The following is an 18,873-nucleotide window of genomic DNA, read 5'->3' on the forward strand; positions in this document are numbered from 1 at the left end:
TAACATGTTTTCCCCATGAAACAAGTTGCCAGGCAGCAGGTCTTTTTTGGATAAGAAACATTTTTACAAGTGGGGGCATCACATAGATTTCTACTTTCAGCATGTTACTTGGTACTTTAATAAAGCTGAATATATTATAATTAGAACTGCAGTGCAAGGAGAGGTGGTTTGAGTTGAGTGCTTCTGGTTTTTCTTATACTTGATTTTGACTGGCATTCCAGTAATGTATTTAAAAAGTAATTTATTTTTTCATGCCTCACAACCTTTTGTTTCCATCTAGATATTAAGTAAGCTGTCATGCAGCCAATGCATTGAAATATTTTTATTCTTCTACACTTATTTTTGTCTTGATTCGACTTTCATAATGATGGTTTGCCACCCAGGGCAGCGCATTTAATTAAAGTTAGTTTTTTGTGGTTTTGTGCATAGCTCCTCCCCTTTCTGGTTGACCACACCCCCTCCCCTTGACCCCACCCATTCAGCTGTCTCCTGCAGCCCCCCTGTGTTTTGAAGTCACCAGCCGCCACTGCAGAGACTTCCCATACTCTGGAATAAACTACCTCTCTATATCAAACAAAGCTCCTCATTAGCACTCTTCAAGAAAAATCTTGATGATTGGATGGGAAATAAGAAATTCACCCTGGGAATCACCTCTATGGCTCTGCTCGACAGTGACACAGGAAAATAATTTTCTTGGGTGGCAAAAGCCAGGGTACCTTTTTGGCTGGGCTGTATAGGCCCCAGGGCTGATAGCCTAGTACCTACCTATGAGCCTATGAATCTAAGACAAAAAACATGGTTAAACAATTATATTATTTGAGAAAAAAGAAATAACTAATGGTCCTCAGTCTGTGGGAATTAGATTTTGATAAATCTTAATTTAAAGTATTGTGCTGTATTAATATTAAAATATGCTGTAAGTGACTATAAATGAGGTTCTAAGTATATAATAGTTATTGTTTTTATGTGCCCCAATAAATAATTATGAACAATTTAATAAAGAAGAGCTGATATATGCATACAACATGATGGACTATGCTAAATAAACAACTATTCAGTGTGATGCAGGTAATTTAAACAATATGCGTTTAACAATAACTTTAATCTGGTAAAATTATATCAAAGTTGTCAAATATTTTGGTTTGAATAATTACAATATGGTAAAATTAAATAAATGATAATAAATATTTTTCCTGACTTTGGCTCATTTCCTTTTTGACCCTATCTTATCTATACCTAGTCTTCTCCAATATTAGTGCTCATATAAAGTTGATAGGTTCATAGATTAGTATTTGGATAACTGCTCTTGTGGGCCATTTTAAGTCTAGTCAATTAGTTCATGTGAGAATCAAACCCTGCATTTTCTGTTTGTAAAGTAAACACCTTAACCATCATGCCAACTTCCCAACTCAAATTGCATGTAATTTGTGGGTAAGTACTAAGCTAGCTGCCCTTGTGGTCAATTTTAAGCTTAACCAATTATCCCTTCAAAGATAAGACTGAAACATGTATCTTTTGTTTCTGAGGTAAACAGCTTAACCATTGTACCATAAGACAATCAATTAAAATTCTTGAAAAAACAAGTTTCATTTGTAAACTGACACAAAGTATAAGTATGTTCTTAGATATCCCTGCAATTTATTTTACATAGCAGAAAGTAAAGGAAATTTTAAAGTAAGAATACAGGAGCATATAAGAGATATAAAGAATGGTAAAGTAGAAAGTAACATTGCAATGCAATTTAAAATGGTTCATAATGCAGACTATTATTTATTAAAGGCTTCTGGTTTAGAACAAGTTTTTATGAAAAGTGGTGAAATATGTGACATTAAGGACAAACTTCTCTATAAAGAATCTGTTTATATTTTAAAGTTTAATACTATGGTACCTTTAGGTTTAAACTTAGAGATTCATTGGAAACAATTATTATGTAATTGAGTAATTAATTAATTAATACTGCTAAAGTTGTGTGTTGGTATTACTTCTGGAAGGCTGTAAGCCAAGGTGCTAAAGTTCTGAGTTCTTTATTAAATCTGTGTTTGTACTGTGGCCAGTTGTGGATTTTTTCTTGCTGCTGTTCTTCGAGTTGTTGCATATAATTTTAGTTAACCCTACTGCTGCTAAACATTTGGTTTATTCCAACCCTACTATTTCTGGCAAGGATGGGAAGAATATTTATAAGTATGAGAAAAAGTGTATGCTTCTCCAACTTTGATTTTCAGAATTTTGAATTCTCAGGTGTATATGTTAAAGTTTATTCTGACTAATTGCGAAAGTATGAGGAATGTTTTGTTTGCAGTTTCTTCTTATGAGGAAAAATATGATTTAAATAATTAAATTTCTTCCACCCTACATATCACAACTCATAGTTTACAGTATATGTATAACTCAGTTGATACTTCTTCCAGGGCTATTGCCACTGGGCATCTATATCATAGCATCGACAGCTTAAGTTGTCGAATCCTAAAACATCAACACCTAAGTGTCAAATGCTAACAATAGTGAACGGCCACATCATTGAATTCTTTCCTCAGGAAAGAATTTGAGTGGCCTTCCGTAAACAAAATACACAAACACACACAAACATAGTCAGGGGCTTTGCTCCCATCCCCGCAACTAAATATATCAACTCTGAGATCGCTCTACATTGGGGAAAGGGCAAATCCCCTATAACTGCCGTGCAAATTCTTTCCTGAAGAAAGAATTTGATGATGTGGCCATTCACTATTGTAAGTGTTCAATGCTTAGGTGTCGATGATTAAGCACTTGACAACCTAAGCTGTCGGCAATTTAATATCACCCACCACTGGTACTGTTTTGAGGAGATTTGTCTGGCTGCATTCCATGAACCTCACAGATGATGTGAAAAATGAGATTTTAAATTCTCCTTTGGAAAGAGATTTTGTTTTTGATTCTTCTGCTGCAGAGGTGGTCTAAAGTTATGATGAAATGAGTCTGTTGATACAGGGAATCTCTAAGATTTTCAGCTTTTGTTTTCCAAGTGTTTTAAGGGATTTTCTAACCTTTCATCCACTTTCAGCAAAAAACAAAAAAATAGGCTCACCAAAATGCAGGTAAACAGCCATTTATAATGAAATGCCAGGGACTCGAAAAAGAATTCAGATACCCCCTAAAATGAAGAACAGTTTAATAAGTCAGAATGACTATTTAAGGGGCCTTACTCCCCACCCCCAAGCAGTCCCCTTTCCCTTCCAGGAAGTCAGAATCTCCACTTTTGCTTTTAGCAACAGATAGTTTCAGACAAATGGGTTCTGAAGATTCTTCATTAAAGTTACACACAGCAGTGGGAGGAAATCCCTCCTTTCCACTGGGTAATTCCTCAGCCACCAGACCACACTAATCTATTTCATCCCATCCTTCAGCACATACTGTCTTGTAGAGCTATAGGACCATTTCCTTCTTCCCAGACTGAGAAATATTTTTATTCAATGATGTTTTGAGTGCCAAAGAAAGAAAATGCTTAGAAATTATATTTGTATCTTTCTCTCCCAAACCTGTTTGTGATAGTACCCAGGATCAAAATGTTGTCACTTCACAACTTGTTACTTCTTCATTCTCATTTAAGTTTTTTGATAACACTTGATTTAAAAGATGTTTATCACCACATCCATATTTTTCCAGACTTCAGGTGTTTCTTAAGGTTTTGTGTATCTGGATAACACTATCAGTCCTGTGTCTTATCCATTGGACTATCCAAGAGTATTCAAAAACTGTCAGATCAAGAGTAATGATTTCTACACAGATCCTTTTTGACACCTGAGAAACTCTCAAAAATAAACTCTTAAAACAGCAAGTAATGTTGGAGATGTCATCTGTCTACTAATGCTGACTGGTCTCATATGTTTTATGACTGTACTAATATTAAACCATATTGGAATGAGATTAACAAATTTCTTCAAGTTATCTATACTGATATATTTGTTTTGACAAAGTCTTTAATTTTTATTGAATGTTGTTAATAGTAATAATATGAAGAAAGATGACCTGTATTTGTTGTGGACAATGTTAGCAATAGCCAGAAAATGTATAACTAGAAGATGGAACTCTAATGTAGCACCCACAATGGAGGAATTCCTATCATCACTGAAGAAATGCATACTAATAGAGAAAAGAACTAAAGAGTTAAGAACCTTTTCTAAGCCATTGGTTAATAGTCCGTGGAGGAAAGTTTTGAATTTATTGATATGCTACAGATGAAATCAAACTCTTTCTATCATAGTTTTTATATTAACTTATCATTTAAATACAAATGTTTTTATCTAAATCCTTTTTGTCAGGCTGAATGTAAATACTGTAAATATTACTGAATGTTATGAATGTATTAAACTATTGTGTGATTTCATCAAAATAAAAATCATTTGAGTAAAAAAAAACTATCTGGATCCAGTTATAGCTCACTGTATGCTACAGGATATCTACAGTTTCCATATTTAGACAATGTGCTTATCTTTGTAGAGTTTTTTTCAAAGGGCCAGAAATCTCGCACTTGATAAGAGAGCACTTATCAAAGTAATTTCTGGCACCTTCAGCTAGATGCCTCAGTTCAAACAGCTTTTCTTATACGGGAAAAAATAGATCTATATTGATATCCTTTCCTAAGGTTTTACTCTCAGACTTTGCTTAATGTCATGGAATCTCTCAGGAATTTGGATCTTTTTGTACATATGATTCTCATGATACCACCTGGCAAAGACTCCACATGAGAAAAATTAAATGTATCTGAAGTCTCTTTGGTCCCAGCGCCAACATCCTTCATCATTTCAGATTCCAGAGCTGGAATTTATCAGAAGAGAAATCAATTGGTGGAGACAACAAATTTCCCTAAACTCAGGTCTTCCCTTTTCAATCCATGCCTAAAGCAATCATTTACTGCAGACACCTTGGATTTTGTTTGGGGTGCAGTTTCAGGAGGGATAAAACTGAAAGGTGTGTAGGATACCAAGGACAGTTGCACATAAATGTAAAAAAAATGCTTGCCCTGATCAAGACATTCAACTCTTTGACTCATATTTGGTCCTCTGGATCTCTTCACATTGTTACAGACAATAACACAGTCATGTGGTACATTAGCAAGCAAGGGAGAACCAGGTTGTACTCCCCTTGCAGACTAGCCATGTTATCTTGGGCTATAGCTTCACAGTTCAGCTTAACTCTACTGGCATCATATATTTTGTCAGAGCAAAATTGTGTGACAAAAAAAAAAACTGAGCAGGACAAGGGCAGACCCTCACAAATGGAAACTAGTTTGAGGGCTTTCCTAGATTTCATCCACCTTTGGGGAGTTTCTCAATTAGACCTATCTGTCTCCTCTCTGAACAAGTAACTGAAAGATTCTGCTCCATGACTCCATGCAAGAAAGCCTGGAAGACAGATGCCTTTTCTTTTCCTATATCAAAAATGTTCCATAATGATCTTCTGCCTTTTCATCTGATTTTGAGGGTACTTCTGAAGATTCAGAATGAATCCCCCAAGATCATTGTGGCGACTCCCTTCTGGCCCAGGAAACAGTGATTCTCCCTTCTTTTGGAAATGACAACAGGCAATCAACACAAGCTTCCTCACAGAATGTATCTTCTCTCACATAGGTTCATCGGTTCATAGGAGGTTACTAGGCTAACTAGGCTAATGGCCCTAGAGCCTTTACAAGCCTAACCATGTAAAAACTAATGTACCCTAATTTTCCATAGTTAGATGGTCATTGTTAACAGAATGATTCTGTGATCAGCACTGAATGCTCCTCTCCATAAGGGAAATAGATGCCCCCCTCAGGGTGAATTTGTGGTCCCCCATCCAATTGCCAAGTTTGCACTTAATTTGAGTCTTTAGGAACTCTGCTTTATGTGAAGTGAGAGCTTATTCCAGAGGAGCAGAAATCTCTGTGAGATATATCTGTCTCTCCAACATGTTGTGTTTATGTCACAGGCTAGCGTGTGATCCCTGGAGTGAGTGACTCTTGTCCCATTTGATTTGGGGATGTGCAGCATTTCCATTAGGGCAGGGTCAGAGACTGCTCTGTATGCTAGGCACAGTTCATCTATCAACAGCATGTATGATACAGAATACAGAGACAGGGCTTTCAATCTTCTCATATATGTCATGCTTTAGAGGTCCTGGATTCTCTTGGTTATAAAACTCTATGGTCTCTGCAGTTGTTGCTGGTGTCTGGTGAGGTACATACAGAAGGGAGAATTATACACAATTAGTGGTCCAATAAGGGTCAAGTACGGAAGAGTTATAACTTCCTTAGTCTTGGATGTGATGCCATTATTTATGAGACGCACAATGTAGAAGGCTTTCCTCACCACTATGGACACATGGTGATCAAAGTTTAGATTTCTCTCAACCTGTGTTCAAAAGTCTCTCACCAGTGGGTTTGAGCTTAAAGGGGTACTATCTATATCATAAGTAGCAGGGACTACTTCTTTGCCAAAGTGGATAATGCGGCTTTCTTTTTTGCATTTAGTTTAACACTGTGACTTTAGCACCAATCATTTGTCTGCGTTGGCCCCTTCTGTAATGTGTTAACATCATTGAGGGACACTATGATTGCGGCCATTTTGCAGTCTTCTGCAAATCTGGTAAGCCACAGGCCATCTACTTTCACCTTAACTTCAGAGAAATAGATGCCAAACAGTAGACAGCCTAGAACAGATCCTTGAGGTGCCCCACCGATAATTGGCCCACTGATGGAGGTGGACTCTCCCTACTTTGACAGTGTGCATTCTCTCAGTGAGCCAATTTGCTACTCATATAAGTGCTGTATGGGTTATCTCCATAAGTTCATAGGTTCATAGGTTGGTACTAGGCTATCAGCCCTGGGGCCTATACAAGCCTAGCCATAACAATTCCCTGGCTATTTCTTCCCACACTGTTTACTTCCCTGGACCCCTGTCTAGCAGGGTGACTGACGTGATCCCCGGGGTGAATTTCCTTTCTCCCATCCAATCGTCAAGGTTCCTTTTGAAGAGGACCAAAGAGGCACTCTGCTTGACATGTATGGGCAATCTATTCCAGAGTCTGGGGAGTCTCTGGGTCAGGAACCTATCTCTCCAGCATGTTTTGTTTATTGTGATGACAAGGTTTAGATCCTTGGAGCGTGTGACTCTGAGGGATTGGGATTTCTTTAAGTGTAGCATGTCTAACAGCTCTGGGTTTGACATGGCCTTGTATGTTAAGCAAAGATCGCCTCTGAGTAGACGATATGCAACAGAGTATAGCTGGAGTTTTTTAAGGCGGTCAGTGTAGGGCATCTGCTTTAGGCCTGTGATTCTTTTAGTGAGATGTTTCTGTGGCCTTTCCAGTTGTTGCAGATGTCTTGAGGGGTACATACCAAACGAGGCATTGTATTCTATAATGGGTCTAATGAGGGATGAGTACAGTGGGACAATGACCTCCTTTTTTCTGGATGAAAAGCCCTTAGTGATGAGGTGCGCCACATAGAAGGATTTCCGGACTGTTGTGGCAATGTGGTTATCGAAGGTGAGACCACTGTCCACCTGTGTCCCTAAGTCTCTTATCAAACTTTTGGTGTTTAGTGTACTGCCACTTATATGGTAATTCACGGAGACATGTTTTTTCCCAAAGGGGATAACTATACATTTCTTGGCATTGAGCTTGAGCCCATGGCTCTGGCACCAAGCATTTGTTTCTGTAAGGCCCTTTTGTAGAGTATCCACATAATTTGGGGATTCAATAATGGCTCCCAGTTTGCAGTCATCTGCAAACTTTGTTATCTAGAGTCCCTTAGTGTTGGCCTGTACTTCAGAGAAGTAGATGCCAAACAAGAGCGGTCCTAGGACTGAACCCTGAGGTACTCCACTTGTCACTTGTCTGGAGAGTTCCTCAATGATCCCTGCAAGGGGGAATATGTGAAAGCCTTGGCTAAATCATGATAGGTGTTATGTGCTGCTTTGCTCTCATCCAGGACTTTGATGACATTCTCAAAGAAGACCATCAGGTTTAATAAGCAAGATCTACCCTTGACAAAACCAAACATGGTTGGATCAAGATTTTGAAGGTCACCTATGTCCTTGTCAATAAGGCCCATGATGATTCCTTCCATGGCCTTACATATAACACTGGTTAGGCTTAATGGCCGATAATTTGCAGGGTTGGTTGATAGATTCCCCTTTGTGCAAGGGTATTACTGTCCCTGTTCTCCACTCTGCCAATACAAAGCCAATGCTCATGCTATCATTATAGACAGTACCAAGTGGTTCTGCTAGGTCTTTTTTTAGATTGTTTAGTAAGCAGTCTTGGATGTTATCTTGTCCCATAGAAGCCATGATTTTAGCCTTAGCCTTAGCCTTAGAGAGCACTATTATGATCTGTTCTTTGGAGATACTCAGTAGAGGACTGGTATCAGGAATGCTTTGGGCATATGGTTGTTGGGGACAGGGAGGTGAAGTTATTGTCAAATCTGTCAGTTCGCATGTTGGCAATTTCCTCGGGTTCAGTGTGAGTGGTACCGCCCACTATAAGTTCGGCACACAGCTGGGCCTTCCCTTTTAGGTTTCAGACGTAGCTAAAGAATGCCTTATGATTGTCTTTAGCTAGGGGATGCTAATTTAGTCTTGTAACTAGCCTACAAGATATCTGATTTGCTTGCTTAAGCTGTGGAGGGTATTCTTCTCTGTGGAGTAAGTTCCTGCTTATTCTTATATATCAGTTTTGTTCTTTTGTTATATAACTTATTTATACTTGCTGTCCACCAAGGTGGCTTGTTTTTTCAGGAGGACCTGGTTTCTTCCTGTCAGGTACAGCTGAGTCAATACATTTGTTTACATGGCTATATAGGGCATTGGTGTATTCTCTGCATAGGAGTCATTGTTGGTTGTGTTAGCAGAGGCCTTGAAACTTTTAATGTCATCGCCTAGTAGGCTCTAGTTTGCTTTGGAGAAATTTTTCAGTTTTTTTGCTCCTGTTAGGGTGACAGGTTTGAATTTTACTTTGAATAAGACAGCTTTATGGTCTGACTTTGCCAGGGAGGGAAACACACAGGGGGTAGTGCGGTGGACCCCGTGTTGGTGAGTACTAGTTCTAGGATATTTGAGCCCCTTGTGTGGGTGCAGACCAACTCTTCTAGGGCATTTGAATTAACAAAGTCCAGGAACCTCATAGCAATCATGTTTGTGCTCATTTATACACCCAATCGATGGAAGGATAGTTGAAATCTCCCATGACCAATGTGTTTGGCTGTATACTGAGCAACTCTAGCAAGCCCAGCAGGTAGGAGGTGTGGTTCTTCTGGTTCATGGTGGAGGACTTATATCTGATGATGATGTGGTACACTATTTTACCTATGGGTGGACCTGGAGTAGCTCAAGAGAGTTGTACTGTTTTACCAGTCTAAAGGTGTATTTGGATTTAATGAAAATGGATACACCTCCAACTTCGGTTCTTTCAAGCTTGTTTTGGGATCTGAATGTGTGAAAAACATTGTAGCCTTATATGACCAGGGTGGTCTCTGCAGCCTTGAACCAAGTCTTAGTGACTGCACACTGTGGTTCACTGTTTAGGCTCCTAGCATTAAGCAGCATGACCTTGGAGTTTGTCTCTAGTAGATTTCTTTATGTTGGAAGTTTTATTGTTTTGACATTGCCTAAAAAAGGCAGTATGGGGGAGGCAAGTGTCTTTTCCAGTATTTGAAAGCCTTGAGGAAACAGGTGAAGGCCATCTCTGGCAAAGCAGCATGGTCTATTGACCACGTCTTCCCTGGTTGACAGATACTGGATCTCCCTGGAGTGACCCCAGAAGCTAAGCCAATTATTGAAATCAATAATTTTTCTCTGTATTGTGTTACCATCCTAGATGAAGTTAGAATGCTGCTTAAGGCTAGGGACATACCTGCCTAGGACACATAATCTGAGAGTTCAGTCATGTCTCTCTTCATATAGTCCAGAGAGTTATGTCTCATGTCATTCACTCCAACATGTACTATGAGAGAGTCATTAACAGTAATTGTTGCTGAGTGACTTGAGTGCATGCATGATTTGGTGTATCCTGGCACCTGACAGGCAGCTGACAATGACTTTCTCTTTGTTCAGTCAGGTGAGGGGGGTATCTGTGTACCTCACTATTGAGTCGCCTATGACCAGGACATTAGATCGTGAGGCGTTTTGCCTTAGGGGCTTAATTGTTAGACACTGACATGTGTTGTTATGTGTAGCAGTGGATTCTGTTCATGTATCAGTATGTGTGGGTTGTTTGCAATTGGGTGGTCTCTGGTCTTTTGGTAAGCTCTTAGTGAGTACCTCCACCTATGTGGGTTTATGCGTCTTCACCTTATCTTGTGGGGGATAAGAGATGTGTGTGCTGACAATCTGTTTGATATACCCCAGCCCCAGCCAACGTCAACTGACATTTTTGGATGGTAAGGTTTTAATTCCCTTTAGGCACCTTGGGATCTTAATGTTATGTTAGAGAACCTAACACTTTACTCCATTTGAACCAGCTAATTTGAGGTTCTAAACATGGAAATATGATTTACTGATTGCTCTGTCTTCAGCAAGAAGAGTATTTGAGTTGCAAGCTCTGATGTTGAGTCAACCCTATCTCATTTTCCACAGAGACAAGCTTTCATTGAGAACTAATCCTTCTTTTATGCCTAGTTTACTTTATATCCAAGTTTACTTTAAGCCAAACTATATATTCATTTATTTCCCTTGAACTTAAAAATGAGGGAGAAAGCATACTCCATACTTTTGATGTCAATTGACAACTTGGATACAATTTTGACAGAAATAAATCTTTCAAATCTACAGATCAGTTGTTTATTTCTTGTGAAGGTAAGGAGAAGGGACAGTCTGTGTTGAAACAGATTATTTCTAAATGGTTGTCTCAGGATCAAGAACCACTCTACTAGGGCCATTACTTTATCTATGGCTTTTTAGAAAGAGTTGGATTCTAAATATATTCTAGAAGCAGCAACTTGGTCATCTATATACACATTCACAAGGCATTACAAGCTTGATTCCTTCGTAGGTCTAGATCATTCTCCAGGGGCTCTTGGACTCTTCTCTTTCTGCTGCCTCCCAAATGTAGATAGCTATAGTATTCTAGCCATATAACTAAACCTACTGCAGCAGTGATCAATATGATGAACATAGTACAGTTGTCTAAGTTACCTTATCATAACAGTAGATGTTCAAATGATCACTGCTGTAGTACTGGCTTCCTTCTAACATCCTCCTTGTTTTTTGCTGTATTGTTTATGCCAGGGTGTAGACATTTATTTTCATTTGTTCTTAGCATTGTCCTCTCACGGCTCTGCCATCCTTATTCTGTTAGCATGAAAGCTCTGAAGGAATTGGTGAACACATCTGTCTTTTCAGTTAGCTCAGCTATAGATGACTAATGGTTTGGGTACGAGGAAGGTGCCCTTAAGCTTTGGAAGCAGGCTGGCTGTTAAAACCGTAGCAAGCTTTAACCCCTGTAGCAAAGGTTACTGCAGCAATAATCATTCAAATATCTACTGTTATGGTAAGTTAACTTACAGAACTGTACTTTGTCCATGGTGATGCCATTTTCTTTAATCTAACAAAAAATACCTACCTTTTGAAGGCGTAAGCCTGCCAGTGCTATAACAAGTGCACTTTATGAGTAAAAGCTATGGATACCATACTCAATTTCATGATTACAAGAGTAGGATATCCCCATTTATATTTTTAAAGATATTGACAGAACAGTAGCCTAGTAAACGAGTATTAATATGCCCGTTATTTATGTAATACAAGGTCAGACTAAAATAATGCTTAACCTGATCAGATCTATGTGTTTAAAAAAGCAGCTGCATATAAACTGATGTGGTTACTTTCTTTTTCTTTTTCTTGGCAGGCTTGCATATGGACTTATTGCACACATTTTTAACCTGATGACTTATAGTGCAATGCTTGTGCCTTTAACAGTTTTGATTTGGACCTTAAATCCCCAAGATTATATACAATATACAGTCAATATGTCTAGAGTGCCTTCCTGGAATGAAACTACATATGGTCAGGTTTGTAATAATTTCACTACATTTAATCATATGGGGCATAGTTGCATATGCATAAAAAGACATGTAACAACTAAACATGACACTCCATTCTAATTTAATTCAAGATTATTTGTTTCCTGTACTGATGAAGGTTGATTGTTGGTTAATTTCTTCACATGTTGAATATATTTGTAGTAAAAAAAATGTATGTTAGTTAGGAGACAAAACACTAAAAAGGCAATTATCTTTGTTTTTTATAAAATGTTTTTTGATTGATTTGTTTATGCTGTTTATTTCCGTGTTCCATTTTGTGCTAAAAAAATATCAACTGTGTGCGCAGACATAGTACCGTTGCTTGTGAAAAACAATTTACAAAAAAAAATAGCACAGCACCACACTGTAATGGTAAGTGTATTGATAGTTCTAGTGTTAGTTCATCTCAATAAATACACTATCTAATCATTATAGTGTGATGTACTGTTTTTTATTTGTGTGTGTGTGTGTGTGTGTGTGTGTGTGTGTGTGTGTGTGTGTGTGTGTGTGTGTGTGTCTGTGTGTCTGTGTGTCTGTGTGTGTGTGTGTGTCTATGTATATCTATAGCTATATATCTATCTATCTATAGACTGATAGATAGACTGATAGATAGATAGATAGATAGATAGATAGATAGATAGATAGATAGATAGATAGATAGATAGACAGATAGATAGATGCTGCTCTATGGTTGGTCCTGATATTTCCTAACCTCCTGTGATACTGTTAAAGCTGTTCTGAGTTTAGTAAAGTTCTTCTGAGTTTGCTAAACAATTTCTAAGTTTTGCAAAGTTTTTTTCTGTGCTTGTAGAAGTTTTCCTACATTTCAGCACATTTTTATGTAATTTGGAAACATTTCTTAGGGTTTGTGAACTTATTTCCAAGGATTTCTGATACTAGAGCAACTCTGTTTTTTGTAAAGCATTAGTTACTGCAGTTGAGCTCAAAATCAGCTAGTTTTACATTAAGACGGTTTTATTTTGCACTTTGGTGGGAGCAGAGGGCTGATTCAACTCACCTGATATAGGACCTGCTGGTGGAAGGCTTATTGTGTGTTTATCTGATAGGTCTGTGGGATTAACTATGTAAAAGTATTTTATTCTGCTGGTATAAAAGTGATGTGCAAACACAGTTACCTGTGCTGTGTGTGAAGGCTGCCAGCCTAGATAGATAGAATTTTGTAGATAATTCTATTTCATTGTAAATATTAATATAATTCACAGACTTGTTCTACAAATATAAAGATAAATATGTGTTATGATTAAACTATATGTGGTACTGACCTTCAAAAATGTAACCGCAGTGCACCCTGTTCGAGGAAAGCTGATATGTTAAGCATTTTGTGACTGATCTCAAGCTTGGAGACAGGATATCTGGACTAAGAAATTCTTTCCATTGTCTAAGGACAAGAGTTAATTACTAGGTTTATATGTAAAGCACAAATAACAGAACATATGAAAGCCACTGCCCATGGTAAAGAAAAAGCACTGACTTTAATGTTTCCACACTCTTAAAAGATAAAATAAATTAACATACAAAATTCCTGGACTAAGCGTTTTTGCCTGATAAAATATTAAGGCATTATCAGAGTCAGTGAAAACGTCTTTAAGCTCTATTTAAATAACACCAGATCTTAAAGTCAATCATTACATCATTTTCTGCCATCTCAAATTATGTAATATGAAGAATAAAATCTCTAATAAATAAATAGTAAAAATGTTAAAACAGTTAAAAGTTAAAAATAAGATATCTGGAATGCAACTTTAGCCTGTTGTAAAAATGGTAAATGAAGCAAATCTTTGCAAAAGATAGATCATGAACACTTTAAACCAGATAAAACATATCACTATTACGCTCCAGAATTCTGTTATGTAACTTCCTGATGGTCTTGCCTATGTAGAACGCAGGGCATGACACACAAGTAGCAATATATACAACTCCTTTTGTATTGCAGTTGCCGCATCCAGGACACTGCAGTGTGCTGTTGTATGTTTCAATAGTCACATAAGGACTATCATTAATAAACCTACAACTACTGCATGCCCTGCATTCTACATAGGCAAGGCCATTAGGAAGTTACATGACAGAATTCTGAAGCATAATAGGGATATAAGAAAAAGAAAAGAGACAAGTACTTTATACATGCACACTAGAGAATTCAATGAGTATAAAATATTTATATTTTTTGTGATAGACAAAACAAAAGTAGGAATGAGAGGGGGTGACCCTGAATTAGCACTTTTAAACAAAGAGTTAGAATGGCAACTTAGATTAAATGCTAAAGAGAAACCAGGCATTAATGACAATACATCTCTGTTGTGTGTTCTAAAAAGGAGAGCAAAAGATGTTTGAATTTTTTTATGTGAAACTTATACTTGATGGATATGTCTCGTCTGGTTTAAAGTGTTTATGATCTACCTTTTGTAAAGATTTGTCTCATTTACCATTTTTATAACAGGCTAAAGTTGCATTCCAGATATCTTATTTTTGGCTTTTAACTGTTATAACATTTGTACGATTTATTTGAGATTTTATTCTTCATATTACATCATTTGACATGGCAGGAAATGATGTAATGATTGACTTTAAGATCTGGTATTATTTAAATAGAGCTTAATGATCATTTCACTGACTCTAATGATATCAGGCGAAAGCACTTAGTCTGTGAATTTTGTATTTTAATTTATTTTATGTTTTAGTAGTGTGGAAACCTTAAAGTGAGTGCTTTATCTTTATCATGGGCAGTGATTTTCTTATTTTTCCATTATTTGTGTTTTAAGTCATCTGTGTGGTGGGTTGGAGCAGCTATATTTATATGTAACATGTCCTTTATTGCTGTGGTTTCCTGGCAGGTGCAAGATTACAAACAAATGTTACATTTTGAGTTCTGTGAGCCTGGGGAACTTCAACAGAGGTGTCAAAAATTATGTAATGTGAAATGACTCAGCAGTAATGTGTATATCAATTTAAGACTATCTCAGAGAGAAAGATTTGAGCATTTTGTATTTTATCTGAGGCTGACATCAGCTCACCAGCACTTGCTTTGCTCTCTAAGTAGGATCTTAGACTTTAGTATTTCTCTTAGAGTTAGATAGAAATATAGCCAGATTAGCCTAGCTGTTTTCTATATTTATGTCAGACTATCCTACAATATTGTTTTAAAAGTTTCATGTGATCTCCGAACTATTGATTAGCACTGTGTTGAAGTGATGACATTTGTCTTGTGCTTTTATTATTTATTATTAAATATTTTTAAACCTTTTAACTGTGGCTGTTTTGTGTAGAGATAAGTTAAGCTCTTAGAGTACATTGCATGTATTTGGTGATACTGTCCAAGCCACTCCAATAGTCTTGTTGTTTGGCACACTTACTAGTTGGATAACAGTAATATTACACAGTGAAATTGGTCACCTTTGGAGAAGGGCCTTAATAGCTGATAAGAGTAGTTGGTGGCAGTGATAATTACCTTATAGCCTGGCAGAAAGGGGCATAGCTGGAGAACCTGTGCCAGCCTTCCCCAGGAGTGCCTGTGTGTTTATATATAAACCAAATCTCAAAGTGTATCTGTGTCAGCTACTTGGGCAGGGACATGAAACACTGGTTGGACAAAGAGGGTACTGGAGGTTTTGGCTTAACTACTTGGATAAGATCTGATCCCTATAGCTGTGCCAGTGGGGAGTCTTATTGGGGATCTGGAGAGAAAGGGAGAAACCAGTCCCACACTGACTGTGATCTCTGTGTGCTCTTAAGGGAAATTGTAGTTTACTGTGTGTGTACTTGTTATCCCCCCAACACTCCTCACTGGTGCCAGTGGTGAGGAATGAGGCTCCTTGATTATTGGGCCAGTGCATGGGTGTCACACCTTGTATATAGGGAAACCTCTCCAGTTTGAAATCCTTTATAGGAAACTGTCTCCATTGTTGCCTACTGTTCACAGTTGCTCAAAGAACTACCATTTTTTTGCAGAGGACAGCATCACTGCAGGTTGTCTTACAGTATACTACTAAACACTCTCACTTAGACCTTTACGTGATTGTACCTTACTCCTTCCCACCTACTAAGGATCTGGTATCATGGATAGGTGCTTCCCTGTCATTTCTGTTTCTGACCTGGTGGATATGGGCATCCTGAGGCAGTGTGGTAGCTGCCTCATGTTCATTGACAACCACTTAATTTTAGAAGAGACAAACAGAGAGATGTAGATACACTACATCATTGGAGGCAAAGCTCTGACCTGCAGACTTGCAAAATGCAATCCAGGTTGTCAGCATTACGCCCAAGACACTCACTACCAACACTAAAAAAAACACATAGACCCACATATATGGAGGTACTCACTTGTAATCTACCAAACCTCCAAGACCTCCTAAAAGCACCTCTCACTGGCTCCCCACACACTCAAAAAAGACAACACCTCACACAACACATAACTCTGAAAATCAAAGTAGCCCTGCTTCCATGACCATAAGGCAATACACACCACATAACCAAACATTCAAGATATTGGGGATTTCATTGTAAAACATACTGTTGTCCCCCTTTGCCAGGCTAAATGAGAAAATCACAAAGAGCACGCTGTCTGGAGCTAGCCAGATCACATATGCACTTAGGTTTTTTAAAATGCAAGTACTAGTCTGAAACTGTCATAGTCCATGTGGTCGTAAATGACCTAAGACATACCTCAACTGACTATATGAAGAGAGATATGATGGATCTCTCTGAATATGTGTCACAGGTGGGTATGAATCTAACCTTTGAGTAGCATCATGCCTTCACCAATGATGATGTCACAGTACCAGCAAAAAATGATCAACTGCAACAATTGACTTTGTTTTAGGTGTCACAACAAGGGGGTCAAATATCTGTTAATCTGGGGAGACATGATCAACAAACCACAATGCTTTGCCAGATATTGTTTGCACTTGACATCACTTGGCTTCTGGATACTGGCAAAACCTTTATCTATTCCCCATAGTGCCTTTTTAAACCATACCAAGTTATTAAACCCTCCAGCACAACCACGTAAAGATACTGCTGCTCAGTCCTAGGAATTTAAATAAAAAATACACTCTCTGGAAGCACTCCTCACCCTGGAGAATGCAGACATATGTACAATCATGGAAACATGATTCACAACTATTGAAACATGATTCACAACTATGGAGAGCACCCCAGCTATGAAAGGCTGCAATGCCTTTCATAAATTTTGATCTCCCTCAGCTGAGGATAAATCAAAGGGAGGTGGTTTCTTAGTGTTCATAAAGGACAAGTGCACTGCTAAACTGGTCCAACAAAATGACTCACTTGAACTACTCCATGCCCAACTAACCAAAGGTGCAACCCCTGTCATATCCTTGCTAGCTACAGATCCCCTAACTTGATTCTGGAAAACCACTCCTCCTACTTAAAGCTACTGGACTATCTTAACATTCAGCATAACAGCATATTTATGGATGACTTCAGCTAACCCTCCATAAACTGGGAGATTTATACAACTCATAATTCCCTTGCTCAGAGGTTTTTGGACTTCATTAACGCAAACAATCTGGAGCAACTTGTTATCTCCTCAAATAGAAGTACAAATATCCTAGACCTGGTTCTCACAAACATGGGGGGCAGCTGCTCCCTCGCATGCATTAACTTCTCCCTGGCAAGATCTGAATACAAAATAATCTCCTTTAGTATTAAAACTATCCTAGAACCCCCACCAAACTCCAGTCCTGATAAAAACTTTGCTAAGGCCAATTACCTCAAACTAAGTGACAGCTTATTAAACTTCCATTTCCCTCTGAACCTGGATAACACTGAGGGCTACTCTGTGTTGTACAGAAAAAGCACTGGACAACCACATTCATAGCTGCATAGAAGAAACAGTACCTGTCCGAGCCAAATCTATGATTGCTGGCAAAAATAAACCACTATGGTGGACTCCAAGCAAAAATAGGCTATTCAACAAAAGGAAACAAATCCTCTTCAAGCCAAGATCTTCAAAGCCAAAAAGTAACAGATAAAACAGTGCTAAAGGACATTCACCAGTCTAAACAAACAGATTACTTAGCTGGTCAAATATGCCAAACCAAACTACGAGGCAAAGATAGCTTCTCAGGTGAAAGTTAACCGTAAGGCTTTTTTTAATTACGTTCATAACCTCAGGGGAAATGCTCAGCAATGTGCTGGGTTAATCATGAATGGCAACACTTATACTCAGCCTGAAACTGTAGCAAACCTGCTGGCCAACAAGCTCAGGTCAAACTTCCCCCAGCCATCACCTTCTACTACATCCAAAGAAATACCTGCAACCATCCCCCTATCAGTCATTATAAGGCAACAGGTGCATACTGCTGCTTTGCTAAAACCAAGAACATAGCCTCCATGGGTCTTGACAGCATTCCAGGATACTTTTTATATAATTTAAAACAGAATCTATCAGGGTTATTAGAAATGGTCTTCGACCATAGCCTCCAAATGAGCTTTATCCCAGAGGAATGGAGGACTGCAACAGTTATCCTCTGCACAAGTGGGGTCCATCAAATAACCCAGGGAAAAACAGACCTATAAACTTGATCATTCTTATCTGCAAGACGATGGAGATAATTATCATGGACCTGGTCAATAACAACACAGAAAATCTCCAAATACTGGACCAGACCCAATTTGGCTTTGTCAAAGGGAGGTCTTGCCTGCTCAGTTTGGTGGACTTCATCAAGAAGGTCACCAGGGCCATGGATGAGGGGAAAATGGTACACATTACTAATCTTGACCTGGTCAAAGCTTTCAACACAATCCCCCATTCAGGGATCATAGATAAAATTACTGCATTAAGCATAAACCCCTACATCATC

At 38.3% G+C, this 18,873-nt stretch overlaps 1 protein-coding gene across 1 annotated transcript in view; it reads left to right on the forward strand.

Moving 5' to 3' along the window:
- The window catches only part of LOC122797757 (transient receptor potential cation channel subfamily A member 1-like), a 1,751,748-nt gene that overhangs the window by 769,690 nt on the left and 963,185 nt on the right, over positions 1-18,873 (forward strand). Inside the window, exon 20 of the mRNA XM_044066281.1 lies at positions 11,857-12,019. Within this exon, the coding sequence (XP_043922216.1) occupies positions 11,857-12,019 (163 nt within the window). The remainder of the gene's footprint in view (positions 1-11,856; positions 12,020-18,873) is intronic.

Source organism: Protopterus annectens, chromosome 3.part1 (assembly GCF_019279795.1).
Source record: "Protopterus annectens isolate FY-2018-M chromosome 3.part1, PAN1.0, whole genome shotgun sequence".
NCBI classification, from domain to species: Eukaryota; Metazoa; Chordata; order Ceratodontiformes; family Protopteridae; genus Protopterus; species Protopterus annectens.